The 19,037-nt window shown below is 43.9% G+C and overlaps 1 protein-coding gene and 1 long non-coding RNA gene across 2 annotated transcripts in view; one reads left to right on the top strand and one right to left on the bottom strand.

Annotated features, from left to right (window-relative positions):
* Positions 1-19,037, bottom strand: part of MSN (moesin) — a 77,782-nt gene that overhangs the window by 14,981 nt on the left and 43,764 nt on the right. The window contains exons 3-5 of the mRNA XM_083722321.1: positions 5,591-5,686; positions 3,571-3,845; positions 1,517-1,600 (exon numbers count right to left, since the gene is read on the bottom strand). Of these exons, the coding sequence (XP_083578447.1) occupies positions 1,517-1,600; positions 3,571-3,845; positions 5,591-5,686 (455 nt within the window). The remainder of the gene's footprint in view (positions 1-1,516; positions 1,601-3,570; positions 3,846-5,590; positions 5,687-19,037) is intronic.
* Positions 8,383-17,625, top strand: LOC310836845. The gene is made up of 3 exons (XR_014560261.1): positions 8,383-12,204; positions 12,822-13,310; positions 16,618-17,625. It is a non-coding gene; the product is annotated as an uncharacterized lncRNA (long non-coding RNA).

Raw genomic sequence — 19,037 nt, 5'->3', positions numbered from 1 at the left:
AGTTGCCTATATCGACAGCATCCCTTCCAGAGGTTGTCACGCCCCACCCAGTCCCACTCAACACAGTCTCAAGGGTTACAAGTGATGGATTTTGTAATCATCATCAGGAGGCGAAGGGAGAGCTATAGGTTAGCAATTCTTTGTCAAATCATTATTGCATTAATACTATTGCAATGCCCAAAGATCTACCAAAGCTATTATAAGGTTTTTCTATGGAAAAGGGGGCCAATATATTCCGGCAGCCTCCCAGGTCTTTGCTGCAAAAATATTAAAACAACTGACATATGGCTCTCAGATCTGCAGCTTCTTAAACCTTGCTCCCTTAGAATCATTCCAAACTACGGTAAGTTCTATCACTGCCTGTTAGGGATCCCTTCTTGTGTGTCTAAACATAGCTGTCTGCCTGGAGGTCTGGCAAATCCCTGTTAGCGCTCCGATATGGATTCTGAAGATCCATTATTAGTTAAAACCTATCTTTCTCCCTGTTGGGTTGGCACCCTTAACACTACTGGATTCCTACCAATCCAAATGGAAAGCTACACTGCATGAAAAGCTAAGAGGCTTGGGGTTTTCCCCACAGACCCTGATAGTTGTAGGTTATGAGAAAGCTAGAGCAATAATCCGCCAACGAATTTGGGATGTGGAACTGCAATGCCACGTGAGCAGGATGAATAAACACCCAGCAATAAAAGATAATGGATTTACCCCAGCCAATTATTTGTCAAAATTACAAATACCTAAATACCGACAGCCATTTACCCTTGCCAAATTCAATGTGCTGCCATCTGCCTTATTGCAGGGCAGATTTGAGGGTAAACCATACGCGGAATGAGTCTGCCCCTGCAGCTTGATGGAGGTAGAAACTGTCTCTCATGCCTTGTTACGCTGCAGTTTCTACAGGGATTTACACTCGGTATTTATTACCCCTGCTATGCAAAAATCTTAAAGTGAATCCGAACTTCCATGTCTAAAATCACTGGTAGATGACAAGGATCCTGAGATCACATTGTTGTTGTTTAGTTGTTTAGTCGTGTCCGACTCTTTGTGACCCCATGGACCAGAGCACGCCAGGCACTCCTGTTTTTGAGATCACATTAAGGGTAGCCAAATTCTGTGTGATTGCCATAAAACTTAGGGAACAAGCTGTGCTATCATAATGATTAAGGCCTTAAATGATAATTTTAGGTTATATGTTAGTGACTAAGTTTTAATTTTATTTTTTTAACTGTTGCTATATCTGTATTGTCCCTGTTATATCTGTATTGTCCCTGTTAATATCCCTGCATTGTCCCTGTATTGTCCCTAATTGCAAATTCAAATGTATCCCTATTGTGTTTTATGACTTCCTTGATATTGTATGTGGGCTGGAACTGGTCTGTGACCGAAATAATAAAATTCATTCATTACTGCATTGACTTCTGTGACGCACTTTGAATATTTAAAGATGAAGCTATATTATGAACAAAAGATGCTCTTATACAACACAAACCAATTATTGCTATAATTTCAGCCTTACCTGAGCATTCCTCGATGTTCTTCATGCCACACCTGGATCCTTTCCTCCCACTGATCCTTGTTAAGTTTGTGCTGCTCCAAAACCCTAGGAAGCAAAGAACAGCAAAGCACATCAAGAGATAAGCAGCTTCCATACATGTAAAGCTGTGGCAAAGGAAGCTTGTGGGGAATTTATTTTTCAAACTTCCTCTATCTGTACAGAGGAAAATGTAGTCCCCTAAGCTCAATCAGTGGTCTGAGAGTTGTTCTCTGGTGCTTCTACCTAATACAAAGGTGGGGAACCGGATGCAGGCAGTCAGCCAGATCCTTATCTCCCTTAAGAGATAAGGGCCAAATTGCACATGTTGGTGAGGCCTGGTCATCTGTCAATCATCTGAGAGCCCCACATTTGGAATATTGTGTACATGTACACTTTTGGTCTCCTCATCTCAAAAAGGATAATGCAGAGTAGGAAAGAATTAGAATAGGGCAACTAAAATGATCAAGGGGATGGAGTGACTCCCCTTCGAAGAAATGTTGCAATGTCTGAGACAGTTCAGAGAAAAGGCAAGTAAGAGGCGACATGACACATGTTTATAAAAGTATGCATGACATGGAGAAAGTGGAGAGAGGAAACTCACAGACATCCAATGAAGATGAATGTTGGAAGATGCAGTACAGGTAAAAGAAAGGGCTTCTCTTCAAGTAGTACAGAGAAACTATGGAACACACTCCCACAGGAGGCAGAAATGGCCATCAATCTACATGGCTTTAAAAGAGGACTGGGCAAATTAATGGATAGGAATAAGGTTATTGAGGACTACTAGCCATGATAGCTATGCTCTGCCTTCATAGTTGGAGGTAGTGATGCTTCTGAATCCCGGCTGCTGGAAACCATAGGAAAGGAGAGTGTGGCTGTTGTGCTTGAATGTGGCAACCCCACGGTGCTGCTATTCCATGGGAGTCCGAAGTCAGTGCTGACAGGCAGTTTTGTGAGCAAGCAAGGCGAGTCCTTCTCTTGAACCTCCCATGCCTGCTGAAAGATTGGATGGAGAGGGAGTGCTTGTTCAACCTTGTAGGAAGCTTTGGAGTCTGAATGAGAAGGTGCTAAGCTATCTTTTTCTGCTGCTTCTATATTTCCCAATCTCTCTTGTTTTTTGCCAGCAAGGCTTGGGAAGAGAATTCTACCCAAGCAGGAAATACAAGACCCCTGGTTTTCCTTAGCTGCCACACTGCAGCCCAAATTAGAGAAACCCAGACTCTAGGGCAGAGAGGTGAGAGTGGGGAACTATTAGCAATGACTGAGAAAGGCTCAGCTAGTACACTAGTGTTTGCCTGTGCCCTGCCACCACTGTAGGAGGTGGCGTGCCTCTGAATATGTTGTTAAGGAACATGAGCAGAAGAAGTTGCTGTCGTGTCTTGCTTGTGTGCTTCCTAGCAACATCTGGTGACTGTGGTAAACAATACACTGGCTGAAATAGGCCTTTGGACTGATCCAGCAGGACTCTTCTTATGCCCCCCTGGATTTAAGAACTTAAGAGGAGCCTGCTGGATCAGGCCAAAGACCCACCTATAGTCCAGTGGCCAACCAGATGCCCCCAAGGGAAAGCAGGACCTAAGCACAAGTACCACACCCTGCCCTCCTGTGGTTTCCAGCACCTGGTATTCAGAAGCATTGCTGCCTAGAACTGGAGGAAGAGCATAAAATATGTGGCTAACAGCCATCTGTAGCCCTCTCCTTCATTTAAATGAGTGTTATCTGTTTCCACAAAATAGAAATGTGACTACAGAAGGCAATTATGTGTAACAACATGAATGAGGCATAGACCGGAGATAGACAGATAGGTCTATCCCCAGCTGGAGCAACTGTCTGTGGGGAGCAGACAGGACTGAGTCACTCTTAGGCTAGCAGCTGATTGTCTTTACACTGAGAGCACCAGTCACTCTTATGGAAGTTAACAAACTGCACCTTTTTTTACTGCCATTTAGATCCACTGGAAGAATATGAATGGTGAAAGTCACAAGGAAGTAGTACACTTCCCATAAGGCTAAAAGCATGTGTCAAATCTGACCTACCTTAGAGGAAGCAGTTTGTCGCCAGTAAGGTAACCAGGGTTGTGCACCTCCTTGTTGAAGTCGCCATATTTGGACTGGACAGCATAGGAAGCCAGCAGGACGGCAGTTTCTGGGGGACAGTAGATGTCATCGTTCAGGATGCCCTCCTTCACTTGGAGGAAGAACAGGCGCTGGGTTATGTCCTGGATTAGCTCCTCTGCCACATCCTCTGGGTAGAATTTGGCACGGAATTTGAAAAGCAGCGGGCTCTCTTTGCGGACATCCTGCGCTGTTACCTGCAGCAAATTGGTAACAAGGTCTAGATCAGTGGTTCCCAAACCTTTTCAGGCCACACACATACACACGGGCCATAGACTCAAGCCCAGTGCCCACCCCATAAAAAGTGTTATTCAGAATAGTGGTTTAAGTAAGACAGTAGCGCATTTCAAAACAGTAATGATTCACTGCATATTAATCAGAATCCATCAAAACTGTTTAGTTTTAATTCAACAAAATTGATTAACTTGATCCGGCAACACTAGTTTTCAGAGTCTGGTAGTAATTTAACAATAGTCTTAGACACCAGATTTAGTAACTACTTAACTGTTCAGCAAATTCTTAATGCATTGGGTGATAACAGTTTCCCAAATGTCTGAATTAAAGTTACTTAGCAGGAGTCTTAGATCATCAACTCCAGTGCCCCCTAGATAATCCCACCTCCCCCTGGGGGTGATACTGTTCCCTATGAGAACATTTGTAGAATGACACTTTCATCCAACTATTGTACATTCAATGAACGACCACTTTTGTGATGGCTCTGTACAGCTGCTGTTATTGTAGATATTACCGTATTTTTCACCCTATAGGATGCACTTTTTCCCCTCCAAAAATGAAGGGGAAATGTGTGTGCGTCCTATGGGGCAAATGCAGGCTTTTGCTGAAGCCTGGAGAGCAAGGGGGGTCGGTGCGCACCGACCCCTCTCGCTCCCCAGGCTTCAGGAAGCTATCTACTAGCCATGGGAGACACAGCTCTCCCACGGCTAGCGGAGAGCTTGTCTGCACCCAGAAGCTTGGGGCATGCTGAGCTCAGCACGCCCCAAGCTTCGGGCTTCGCACAGCGCTCCGCTAGCCGTGGGAGAGCCGCGCGAAGTTGCGCAGCTCTCCCACGGCTAGCGGAGAGCTTGCCGGCACCCAGAAGCTTGGGGCGCACTGAGCTCAGCACGCCCCAAGCTTCGGGCTTCGCGCAGCGCTCCGCTAGCTGTAGGAGAGGCGCGCGAAGCTCTCCCATGGCTTGCGGATAGCAGCTTGTTCTGGGGGCTGGGGTCGGGGGAAGCTCGGGCTTCCCTGCCCCAGCCCCACATCTGGGGGAGAAATAATTTTTTTTCTTTATTTCCCCCCCCAAAAAACTAGGTGTGTCCTATGAGGCGAAAAATACGGTACTTTTTCTTTTCTCTTTTTTATATCTAATTCACTTGTAACTGAAAATAATCAAAAACATGTTTTTTACAAACAGAACATACCCAGACCTTTTCTTCCTAATAAAGTCAGGGTTCAGGGGTATTTATCCTGAGACTGCAACTCCTGTTAAGTTAAAGCAGCAGTTTCTTGGTGCAACCTGATTTAAAAAAAAATTTTTTTTTTGCTGGGGTTTCTCCTACTGTTCTGGAGAAACACTAAAAAAAGGAAAATAAAGAAACTGCTGCTTCTCAAAAAAGTGTGACCCTGTCTTTTGTGGGTGAAGCAGCAAGCAAACAGGTATGTCTATAATTATATTTATTTATATCTTCCCTTTCCTCTGACTGGGATTCAGGGCAACTAACACGAATTAAAATGACTCAGATAAAATACAGAAAGCTTAGCTACATAGATGATAGATAGATGATAGATGATAGATAGATAGATAGATAGATAGATAGATAGATAGATAACGACAGTTTAAAAAGTCATTATGCTCTAATATAATTAAAACAATATAAAAAAGAAATCTATTAAAATGCAGACAATAAAACAAAGGATGACATATGCCCACATCAGTAATTACCTTTTTGTTGAGTTTCAGCCATGTAGAGAAGCCCTTGGTATCCTGGTACTGGAGTCCAAAAAACCAAACCTCTCTCAGACCTATTGTTTTCACAACCTGTTTGGGAAAACCAAAGAGAAAGGTACTTTTTAAGCAAAAGTTACAGGTGGTTGTATTTGAGCTCAAATGTGGCCCAGGAAAGGTGTTACATATCTCCAGGAACACCCAGTGGCATAAAAACAGGGGAAAGTTCAACAAAGGAAAGAAAGAAAGAAAGTGCTTACCAGTGAAACCCCACATTAAGGTCCAGTGGTGAAGATTTTAAAAGCAAAAACAAACATTTTAACTTTTTCTTCCCCCCTCACTCCAGAAACACTATTGCCCATTCTCCCCCTCCCGTTCCATAAGCTCATGCCCAGCACCCCTACCCTGTAAGAAACATTATTCAGAATAGCGGCTTGCACGAACCATTAACAACACGATAAAATTCAAAATAGTAACAATGAATTGCACATTTATTTAAAATCCAGTTTAAACTGTTTAGTTTAACTGATTCAACAAAACTTATGAACTTGATCCAGTGATGCCAGCTCTTCAAAGTCTGACAGACAAATATTGGGGGGGGGGGGGGCGGCGAGGGAAAAGACAATAAAGCCTTATAAAATGTTGCTGTCTTAAAGCACAAAACTCTAATTGCATTAAGAAAGGCACACATAATCATTCAAGTTATGGTGTGTTTATAGATGCTAACAGCCTGTTTTCTTCTTAGGGGTAAGGCACATTAGCTCTAACAGCATTGAGGCCAAGAATTCATAGGACTCCAAGAAAACCAAGAAAAATGTAACTCCCTCATCAGCTTGAATGTCTAGTGCCTGTTTTTCAACTGATGATGTTAAGAGGCCCTAAAATCCTCTTGTAAGAAGCAAACCTCGGGGGGGGGGGGGACACCTTCTGTTATATTTTACACTATCCAATATGGTCTAGTATTTTTTGCTGTTCTTATACCAAGACTTTTACTTACTAATTACATTTCTAGCCCTACTTACTTCCTCCAAGGAACTCAAGGTGGTGTACGTGGTTGTCTTTTCCCCCATTTTATCCTCACAAACAACCCTGTGAGGTAGCCCCGCTGCCCCATGTGTGTGTGTGGGGGGGCAGGTATCACACACTGGCTCAGAGCAACAAAATAAGCCTCCCTAACTGCACCCCCTCTCAACAGCCCACACAGATTACACAGCCTTTTTCCCAAGGCAAATGGATGACTCTGGGCCTACCTCACAGCCTTGTTGTGGGGAGTAAGTGGGGGGGGGGGCATCTATGCCACCTTGAGCTTCTTGAAGGAAGAGGTGGGACAGAATCAAAATAGGGAATTCAGCCCTCTCATATGTTTGAGGGATTGGCAGGCCTGATTTATAGGAGTGTGGGAGAGGAGCAGGCAGAACTCGTATGGACCTGTCAAACTAGTTCCTCAAAACCACCTTTCACATGGATAGTGATCACTACAATGGTGTAGTGAATTCTGAAGTGTAACTGTTCTTCATGACAACCCCCACAGAATTTAAAGGGACCCCATGGGTCATCTAGTCCAACCCCCTTGCAGTGCAGGAATCACAACTAAAGAGAAATGCATTTTTTTACCAACGTATGCATTATAGCTGCAGAACCAAGGCAGTTTTCTTTTCTCACACCCTTGATTAGCATCCCACCTGATGGAAGAGTTCTGGTGGACTCAAAAGCTTGCTGGTTTATTTTGGGTCACATTTTGGCTAAAGAGACACTGGAATCTTTCCCTCAGCTGTGCAGGCTCATATAACCGGACACTTCCTTCTGCTTAAGATAATTTTGTGGGTTCCTCTCTGATAAAAAGCTTGCTTATTTAAGCCACTGTGGTGCAGTCTTTAAGACTGCTGGGCTATGACCTGTGGATGATTAGGGTTCAAATTCCCACTTAGCCATGAAGTGACCCGTGGTCACAATTCACTGCCTCTCAGACTAACCTACCTCACAGGGTTGTTGTAGGGATAAAATGAGGACTAGGACCTGGGAGGAACCAGGGTTCAAATCCCCACTTGGTCATGAAGCTTCCTGGTTGTGACTTTGAGCCAGTTGCTGCCTCTCAGTCTAGTCTACCTCACAAGGTTGCTGTGAAGATAAAATGGGAAGGAGGAGAAGTATGCATGCCACCTTTAGCTCTCTGGAGGAAAGGCGGGATATGAATATACTACAAATAAAGACTGGCAAACAGCACTGCAGGATATGACAGTCGTCTTCCCTGCTGTGAAATAAGGGGTAGCGTCAAAAGTGGGCTCCCCTCTCCCCAGCAAGCTCTGAGAGTGAGGGGGTCGGAGCTGCAACACATCGGATAGAACGCTTCCTTTGATGGTACAAAGCTGCGAGACTGTGAGGCATTAGCGGTCAATTCTTCCAACGCTAAAATCACTTAAGGACTGTACCATGAGTACTTTTTACATTTGGATTAAAATTTGGAACAATTAGGAAATGGGTAAGGGAATTTAAACATGAAAGCCAGTCCCTACCCACTGACAGACTGCTATGAACACAATTTTCAGCTGCAAACCAGGTTCTTGCAGTTCACCCTGTCCTATGCTAGTAGGGCAGCTAGTCAACATTTATTTGCAATTATTTATAGTGCACATCCACTTGAGTTACCTTAGTAAAAAAAAACCCAACAAATAAATGTAATAATATGTAATTAAGTAATAATAATATTCTTCCTTCGCAGATGTGGGCACCCAGATACCATCCTTCTCACAATATGAATTTGTCAGCAAAGGGGTCTTCACAGGGGCAAACCATTATAAGGGAAAAGGGACGGCCCAAAGCAACACACAGTAGTAGCAGCAAAGATCTGGTAGCCATTGTAACTCTCATAGGCTATGCTTGAGTTTATTTAGTTATTGTTATCTATTGCATTTATATCCCACCTTTCCTCCAAGGAGCACAAAGGGGGTGCACACACACTTCTCCCCCTCCATTTTATCCTCACAAAAACCCTGTGAGGTGAGTTAATCTGAAAGCAAATGACTGGCCCAGGGTTACCCAGTGAGCTTCATGATGAAGTGGGGATTCGAACCCTGGTCTCCCATGTCCTAGCCAAGCATTCTTAGCCATTACACTGTACAGGCTCCCCTCTCTCTTCTGAGGTGCATCATCCACGCAGCGCCCTCACCACTCCCCTTGCTGTGGCAGTGCAAGGCAGGCTTTAAAAACATTTATTTGGGTGATGTGAAGTAGCGTTCGTTTGCTTGTTCTGTTTTGGAACACCCAGCTATGATTACACAGAAGCTTTGTAGTGAACCACTGCTGTGGTGAGGGCACAGCATTATATTTTATATAGTTTTAAAATCGCTTTTTAAGTGTTGCGAGTCGCTGTGGGAAGATTTTATTTTGAACAACAGCTAAGAAATAATTAAAATAAATTATGGCTGGAGAAAAGCTAAGGAGTGTCGTCTTGGCATGCCGGCCCATTTTTTCCAGGATCACCTGGCAAAGTGAAAATGGAAAATCTAGCATCACCTCTCATTAATATCACTGGTTATTGCCTTGAGTAGCCCAGAATGTTCTACATAGCACAATTTTCAAGAGGACCAGGGGTGACCTGCATTTCTTAAACTATCCTTATACTGCCAAGTATGACCTTCAGATCCTATTGGTAGGGCAGATTTCAAAAATAGTATTTACAGAAAAACGACTGTTTCCACACCAAAAGGCATTTTACGCAGACACAGTTTTAGTTATAGATTAATTGGTCTTGCAGCTGGTGATACAATCACTCAGACACACCCACGGTTAATAAAGAACATAGGATATGCTCCCTTTCAGCAAAAAAATAAAAAACAAAAAAACCACAAGTTCTTGGCAGCACATGTTCAAGGAATATGGGGCCACCACTTTGCTAAAGCTAAGCAGGTTTTGGGTCTGGTCAGTGCCTGGATGGGAGACCATCTTCATGTGTGCCACTCTGGATTCCATGACAGATAAAAGAAAGCGGGTAATAAAAATAAATGAATAAATGAATGTGCATTTGTGTGAGCTATTTGCTACAGCATTGCTTTCACATACTCCCCATTTTAGCACAAGACACATCAATATAAAAAACCCTCCCATCCCACCATATCAGTGTGTTCCCTTAATTTTTGCTAGGCCTGACTGAAAGGACCATAGGGACCATTTTGAGAAATCAGGAATTCTGTGATACCAAGTTGGCAGGGTCAAAGCTACCTTCTCAGGGATAGTTAACCCTTCCCCCTGCAAAAAACAAAAACAACCCTCAAGAAAACAAACAGCAATCACTCTAAAGAAAACATTGCACCTAGCAGCCCAAGGTGAAAGCAAATCACTCTCATAAAAAGAAAAAAAGAAAAAAATCCCTCAAAACCTAGCTTGGACTTTTGCCCTCCAGGTCATTTTACATCCCTGACCATTGCCTTCAGTAAAATTCAAACGCCATGTAATTGTTTCATTCATAGTGAAGAATGGAATTCCAAAGCAGAGACTGACTGGAACTTGGCCTATCTCTGAGGTGCTAATTAAGTAAGCCAAGTCTCAAAATAGACATTAGTCATACAATATCCAAAAGTTGGGCTCCTGCCTCAGTTGGGGAATTTCCATTATCTTCAGATTCACACACATGCAATAACAAAAACTGCTCCATTTTTATCTCACCCTTCCTCTAAAAGGGTAACATAGGGTTGCTTCGGTTTGTCCTCATAGTCCTGTCAAGTATGGTTGTAGCATGCTGTTTGAGAGACAGCATTTTCTTTTGCACTGCCCCTGAGTGGCATTAAGACGCTGTTATTCAGAATGGCGCTTTGCACCACCCACTAAGGAAAATAACAACACAATAAAATCAAAATCAAGTAACAATAAATTGCACATTCATTCACAATCCAGTTGAAAGTATTGAGTTTATTTAATTCAACAAAACTGATTAGCTTAATCCTACCACTCCTTTACCACCCACTTTGGGAACCGCTGATCTAGAGCCTACTACTTATAGCTGAACATGCCAAACCATGGCTTTTTAATCTCCTGTGTAGATTGGCCCTTGGAACCAACAGAACAGTTAAAATGATTGCAGCTGTCACAGGGTGAGGAACAGAACAATTTCTGCAATTTGAGCTTTACTGTACTTTATTGAACCAATCACAGTACTAATGATGAGGCACATTTTCTCAAGAGCACAGGAAGGCAATCAGGAATCAAGTTGGTGTGGTGACGGAAATGGAATTATTTCCATGACTTACTTACTAGGAATAATGCACAACTGGACTAGGGTATTACTCTTGGACCAAAGTAGAATTCAGAGCAGCAACCATCATAGGGCACCTGGTGCCACTTGCCAGCCCTGCCCTGATGAACAAAGTTACACTGGTGGCAACAGCAGCACTGCCAGCAAAGCCCAGGTAAGGCGGCAGGTGGGGGGTGGCGCTCTGCAAGTATGCTGCATCAGCTTAGGCTCAATGACAGCTGCAGTCCTTCTTTCAGATTTAACCTGCTTGGCACTATGAGGCTGCTGCCCCAGGTAGAGGCTCAATCCTCTTGCAGGCTTCCTTAGAAGATCATCTGGTGGGGGGGCTGAAGAGGACTTCACCCTAAGCAAGTGTCCCAACTAAATCTGGATATCTTTAGTCTGATATTATTTAGCTGTGATTCCTGCATTGTAAGGAATTGGGCTAGATGAGCTGTGGTGTCCATCCCAACGCTATAATTCTATGACCTTCCTCTCTCAATCCACACTTGGGACCTTTAATGAAACTCCTCACAAGTTTGCAGTGCATCATTCTGTGGTTTCGTTCTACATTTCTGACTTGTGGGGGAGGTCATTCGAAACAGACGCAGAAGGAAAAAATGCTTCTTCTGGCATTCGGGATGAAAGAAAATGCCCATCACTGCGTTAGCATAATGGTTGGAGGGTGACTGTTATGTGAGGTGGGAGGAAAATGGCCTGATCCAAAGGACTAAAATGACACGCTGTTCTCAAGGCAGACTTTCCATCTAGATGGGGGCAGCCACATTCACACCTACAGGCCTCTGTTTCAGTTTCCCTGCTGAAGGGCTAACAGCGGTTCAGGAGGCTGTGTTGCTTCAGAAGAAGCCATAAGAGCCCCCACCCCAGCACAGTAGGGCAGTTTTTTTCCATATAGCCATACAAATTCAACATTTCTAGAAGCCAGAAGCAGCCTCACATTAGAGGAGGAAAGGAAGGTGACTGAGGCCATCCCCAGCGGGAAGATTGTGGGTGCCAATAAGAGAAGCAGAAGGAAAGAGATCAACAGAGCTGGCCCATGGAGAAGTAAGAAGAATTTTATTATTTGTATCCCGCCCATCTGACTGAGTTGCCCCAGCCCCTCTGGGTGGCTTCCAGCATATACAGAAATGTAATAAAACATTAAAAACTTCACTATACAAGGATGCCTTCAGATGTCTTCTAAAGGTTGTATCTCCTTGACATCCGATGGGAGAGCAGTCCACAGGGCGGCTGCGACTACTGAGACGGCCCTCTGCCTGGTTCCCTGTAACCTCACTTCTCGCGATCAGGGAACCACCAGAAAACTATTGGAACTAGACCTCAGTGTCTGGGCTGAATGACGGGGGTAGAAGCACTTCTTCGGGTATAGAGGGTGTTGTGACGTGGGGTTTGTGATTTCAGCTCTCTTGACATAATATGCTGGAGACAGTTCTCTAGTAACACTTCTTTATTAAAGCAACAAGACTGAGACTTGAGGAGGGGAGAGCTACATTTATAGGGACAGGGAACAAGCTAGAAAGGATACATTTTGGAGGGAACAATATCAGGCAATCACAGTCCTGCCTTTTGGAGGAAACCAATAAGACAGAGGATCCAAATACAGCAGCTTAAATGAACCAATAGTAGCTGTACCCTCTGGAACCAAAAGGCAGTTACTTTACCCTAATGCAAATACAGACAATAATAATACAGATATAAAATCCTTTGACTCAATACACAACAGAGGGCTGGGGCCATTTAGGGCTTTAAATGTTGGCATTTTGCATGAGCACCATTGAAATCCCATCAATTATAATTAAGATCTTCATAGCACAAGGAAATGACCCCCAAGCTAGTCGCCGGTGGAAGCAACGTATTTGAAATTACTACCTCAGACATCAGGAACTCTGGAAATTGCCTTGTATGAAGACGAACCATGAGAACCTAAGAGCCTGCTGGATCAGGCCAATGTCCCATTTATCTCACCATGCAGTAACAAAGCATATATTTTTAGAGCAGCAACATCCACACTTTGGAACTCCCTGCCTGTTGACATCAGGTGTTTCTTCACCATATTCCTTTTGGCACCTGCCGAAAACATTTCTGTTCAGGCATGCCTATCCAGATACACAGAATGTTGACATGTACTTTTAACCTGGTTTTTAGCTTATCATAGATTATGTTCTGAAGGTTTGAATTTTATTTTATTTTTAGCTTTTTTTTACTCTTGCTTTATTCTTTTGGTAAACCACACTGAGTTTTGAGGGGTTTCTTGGTCAAGTAGTATATAAATTTCATGAATAAGTAAGAATGAACTCGGTGTACTCACTTACCTAACTACACTGCTTTGTTTTGTTTTTTAAAGTTATGTCACCATGAATTAACCTGAGCTTGGAAGGGGTGAGAAGGAGTTGTAACAGGCACAGTCTGGGACAGAACTTCTCTATAAAATAGCCTAGTCTTAGCAAAGATGAAGAAATAACTTGCAACGTGTGTGTGTGCACACGCGCGCTTGCCTATATCAACACACACAGGTACAGACCTGTCCTTTATATCTACCCTAGGGCTACCATCTTGAATTTGAGGCAATAAGCAGCCATGCAAGGTTGCAAAACTCAAAAGGAAACATAAGCTGTTTCAAAGCAAGGAAAACCTTGTGTCATAATTTCAGTTTCCATCTCCTGCTGTTTCTCAGGAACGTATTCCCACAGATGTTCAGAAAACTGCTCAGCTTGTGCTAGCAAAAACTTTTAGGAAATTACAAACACTTGCATTGTTAGTCTGCTCCTCTCATACCTCCAAAGGATAGGTAAAACCTTAAGGTGAAACCTACCACTATCTGAGGGGCAAAGCTGGCTAATTTACATTTAATCTCCACAATTTTACACTACAAACCAGATTCAACCAACATTCATCCACTTCACTGAAGCTCCTGTAGGAGCCACAGAAGGAAATATTTCAGGATAAAATTATGGAAGGGGCTGGAAGCTGGAAAGGTCCAGGAGACGACGTCGTTCAGAGGAAGCATTTAGTCACCAGTTTCCTCTGAGTTCTGGAGACTGGCCAGAGGGAGTCTCCCAGCTGCCCATGTATTTGCAGCATGGAGAAGGGATAATCAGGCCACAAATGGGTTGGGTTCAAAAAAATAAAGAATAAAGGAGAAGAAAAACCTTGAGGTCCAAACCAACTGACAGAGCTCTTGGAAGTGCACACACAATTTTGGCTGAAGAGCTGCTCCTTCCTGCCAGGCAGACGAGGAGAGAAAGGCCCACTGCAAGCTAAACAGCAGTACAGTTTCACGGGACACGTCTCAAGCTCAGGACTTTCCCTCAAAGCTGCTGCCTCATTTCCTGCCAAGAGGGTGGGGCTGGGCCAGCTATGGCGGGGGCTTCTGCACAGCTCCCTCCTTACCAGGCCTAACTGCATTGCTCTATGTGAGAGTGTTACGTTTCCAGATGGGACTGACAAGATTCAAATAAAAGGGAGTAGCAATCGAGCATGACTGGGCAGGAGAGGGACTGCCTACCTAGGTTTCCAAAACTGCCATAAGAAGCAGGATAGATATGGCTGCTGAGACAGCAGTGCATAGTTAAACTATGGAACTCACTCCCACAGGAAGCAGGGACGACCACCAACCTAGATAGCTTTAAAAGAGGATTAGACAAATTCATGGAGGAGAGGGCTCTCAATCGGAGCTCTGCCCACAATCAGAGGCCTACCTTTTCTCTATAAAGATAGCCAACTATCTATGAAGATAGTTTAAAACACATGATTCTGGTCCCTGCACTGGGAAAATATTGCAGCCCTTCAAGAATACAGAAGTTGGTCGTCCTGGAGTTATGTTTGAGGAGAGATGACATATACAGTGGTACCTCAGTTTACGAACTTAATATATTCTGGAAGTCCATTCTTAAACTGAATCCGTTCTTAAACCGAGGTGTGCTTTCCCTAATGAGGCCTCCTGCTGCTGGTGCCCTTCCACTGTTCTGATTCCGTTCTTAGACCAAGGTAAAGTTCAGTAACCGGAACACTACTTCTGGTTTTGTGGAGTTCGTAAACCAAATCATTCGTAAGCAGGACTGTTCTTAAACCCGAGGTACCACTGTAACCAGCTGCAATTTGAAAACCATGTGAAACACATGGCCTTAAATTCTCTCCATTAGAATAACGTGACCTATTTTATTTTTACTGTAATGCAATTCTAGGGTTTCATTCCCATACACACACAGTTCACATAGATGTATAAACTGAGTACAGTGGTACCTTGGGTTACAGATGCTTCAGGTTACAGACTCCGCTAACCCAGAAATAGTACCTCCGGTTAAGAACTTTGCTTCAGGATGAGAACAAAAATCGTGTGGCGGCGGCATGGCAGCAGCAGGCTGTCCCATTAGCTAAAGTGGTACCTCAGGTTAAGAACAGTTTCGGGTTAAGAACAGACCTCCGTAACGAATTAAGTTCATAACCGGAGGTACCACTGTATATACAGTGTGGTACATCGGGTTAAGAACTTAATTTGTTCCGGAGGTCCGTTCTTAACCCGAAACCGTTCTTAATCTGAGACACACTTTTGCTAATGGGGCCTCCTGTTGCCACCACGCCGCTGGCATACAACTTTGGCTTGCATCCCACGGCAAAGTTCGCTACCAGGAGCATCTACGTCCAGGTTAGTGGAGCTCGTTACCCGAAGTGTTCGAATGGAGGACGGTACATAACCCGAGGTTCCATTGTATTTCACGCCGCAAAATAAGTTGTTTGCTTTAAACACTCTTGTTAATTTATCACTTCCCTAAGCCTTATCAGTCTGGAACAGAAACAAACCCACCACATGTATCAGCATTTCAAAATCACATGCCAACTACAACTACGGTACTAATTCGGCATTTTATAAACACTTACAGGAGAATCTGGGCCAATGAATTTTAAGCAGAGTTACTGATTTGCAGAATGGCCATCAGCTGGCCCCAAAAGCGGCAGCCAGATTACTGGCAGCTAGAGTTGGTCTTTAAAGCAGGTGCATTGGCTGCCAGTCCAATTCTGGGTGCAAAGCCTTAACCAAATCAGGTCCCAAATATCTGAAACACTGATGGCTTTCCTACAAACCCTCCAGGTGTTAAGACAGAAGGGAACCCCGTTGGCAGTTCTAACAACCTTTTCGGATGGCAGCAGCCCAGGAAAGGGCCTTCTCTGTGGCAGCCCCTAAGTTGTGGAACTCCTTCCTCACAAAGATGCACCTGACACTTTTGCTATATAGCTTCTGGTAAATGCTTAAGACACACCTCTTTACTCTGGCTTTTGATGCCTGGGATGTGGTTGTTTTCAAGGTCCACCCTACCTATTCCAGTGATTGCAATCCGTTTTAACTTTTTTAAAAAAAATTTAATTGTTGTAAACCCTGCTAATGAAGGGTGGGCAATAAATTTAATGATCATCATCATCTTTCACCATCCCCATTATTTAGGGTACGAAGTGGCTGGCATGGTGGTGGCTTAAATAGCCTGATACAAAACCAGGGCGGGGGGGGGGGGCAGAGTCTGTTATCTTGCCTGGCAGCCACCATGCCTTTGTTTTGGGAGTTTGTGGCTACTAGCCACGTAATCTTACTTCAGTCCTCAATTATGCTAACAGCCCAATGCAACTGCGTCATTTGTAAAGTTGCAGAACTGAAAACAGGGCTCCAACAATGCTCTGTCAGGGAGAGAGAGAGAATGAGAGAGAGAGAGAGAGAGAGAGAGAGAGAGGGAGAGAGAAAGAAGAGTCTCTTAGCCAAACTGTTTTTATTTTTCTTCTACCACAGGGCAGGCTGGGCAAGCCAGAACATTCAGTCAGGCAGCAAAAATAAAGTATGGAACAATCGGTTTTATTTCCCATTGTGGCCAGAGCTGAATGGGTTATTTCCTTTGCAAATCAACTTCCTCCCGTTGCAATTGTCCAGAGACAGTTGCCGAGTTCCAGGGCAATGATTTAAAAAAAAAAAAGGCAGATTAGATTTTTTATCAAGGCATTGGCATAGCAGCAACTTCCTGGATTCATGAGTCTTCCTACAGAAAGGCAACTTCAGAAGCCAAAAATAAGACATCGCCAGCCCACCAACTCTAATGCCTCCAAGACTCCTGGGGCCTTTGCCCTGGAGAATCTATTCTGAACTCCCTTTTGCCCAAGACCTGCAGTAAAGGTAAAGGGACCACTGACCATTAGGTCCAGTCGTGACCGACTCTGGGGTTGCGGCGCTCGCCAAAAGTCAGGTAAAAACCTTTCCTGGGTACTTCTAGTACTACGAAGGCCTAGACCAGTGGTTCTCAAAATGAGCGGTACCTCTCCCTGATGGTGGTGGGGTATAATCTGGAACTAAGAGGAAGGTTGGAGCCAGGGGGTGCTGGAGGTGTAAATGATTATCAGACTTTGGAAAGTTAGTATCACTGGATCACACTCATCAATCTTGTTGAATTAATTGAACTAAATATTTTCACTTGGTTTTTGAACAAATGTACAATTAATTGTTATAATTTTGAATTTTATTGCATTACACGATAGACAGTTAAACTGGTGCTAGACCACTTTTAATGTACTTGACAGTAGCAGCCAGGATCTTAATCACAAGAAACTGGAAAAGTGAGAAAACACCTACAATAAATGAGTGTGGCCGGTCCAAATGATAGAGTATTTGCAGTTGGCTATGATGACAGGGAGAGTTAGAGGGTATCCAATACAGAAAGTACAGAACGAATGGAAAAATTTAAAGAGTATTTGAAAAATTATTGTAACATCAACAATCTCCTGGCAGAACTGAAATGATTCTTGTAAAATAAAAATATAGATGACAACTCCTTTTTTTTATAAGAACAAAGAAAGTAAATGGTAATTTGAAATAATAGGAACAACAATACAGTGAGTCTAATCGGAAGTCAAATTTATTTATCCCCCCCCTTTTTTTTTCTTTTTTTTTTCTTATTTGGCCCTATTGATTCTTCCTCTGAGCTTCCTCCTGCAACTGAGCCCTGAAGATGGAGAACTGGGAGAGGGGAGGACAGAGCAGAGGAGGACATGACCCCCCCCCCCGAGGGTCTATGCAAAAATTTGAAGCCAGCTGCTCCTGAGCTGAAGCTTGCAAGATGCACACATAGTCTTCTTAATACAATAATATTAGTAATAATTTAAGGCACTCCTTAAATTAGGGAGATGGGGGTAGCTCAGCCAGTAGAGCATGAGACTCTAGGGCCAGGGTCTTGGGTTCGAGCCCCACATTGGGCAATAGATTCCTGCGTTGCAGGGGGTTGGATTAGATGACCCTTGGGTTATCTTCAAACTCTACAGTTCTACGATTCTATAATCCTGCTCATGTGGAGATCCAAGCTCCCCCTGCCCCTGTAGGAGGGGCCAAGGCAAAACGAGAGACTTCAGGTCAGTCCCGGATGCCTAGTAACCCTATGCATGACACACTGCTAAAGGAATGCCCTGCTCAAATCACTGGTAATATGGACTTAAGCTTAACTTGGCCAAGCCGAGTTCAGTCCCTGCAGCGTCCACAATGTGGGGTTGACTTATACATGATAGTAGTTAGGAGCAGCTAACAGTATGTGTGGAGCACTATGAACAGTCAGGACACATTATACAACCTGTTATTATCATCAAGAGACATGTGTGCTTCATGTCCTAAAGACTCTGGTAACTGCTTGAAGTTTATCTCTGACATAGTGCTGAATGTTGCTGGAAAGCAGTGAGACTGACTTCTGAGCATCCCTGGGCTCTGATATTTCTAGGACAGTAGAGGCCCAGTAGAGCTCTCTCGTCATTTCCTTTTTCAGCTAAATCATGTGGCCTTGTGACACTAGAAATCGTGGACATCCAGTGAAGCTGAAGGTTGGATGATTTAGGACTGATAAAAGAAAAGACTTCCTCATGCAGTACATAGTTCAACTGTGGAACTCACTTCCACAGGAGGCAGTGATGACCACCAACCTAGATGCCATTAACATAGAATGGGACAAATTCATGGAGAAGAGGGCTATTGATGGCTACTAGCCAGAATGGCTCTGCTCTGCCTCTGCAGTTGGAGGCAGCAATGCCAGTTACTTGAAACAACAGGAGAGGGAGGCACTCTAGATCAGGCTTCCTCAACCTCGGCCCTCCAGATGTTTTTGGCCTACAACTCCCATGATCCCTAGCTAGCAGGACCAGTGGTCAGGGATGATGGGAAGTGTAGTCTCAAAACACCTG

The sequence above is a fragment of the Podarcis gaigeae genome, assembly GCF_964106915.1.
Source record: "Podarcis gaigeae genome assembly, chromosome: Z".
Taxonomy (NCBI): domain Eukaryota; kingdom Metazoa; phylum Chordata; class Lepidosauria; order Squamata; family Lacertidae; genus Podarcis; species Podarcis gaigeae.
Note: the sequence above shows the minus strand (reverse complement) of the source record. Positions and strands in the feature narration are given on the sequence as shown.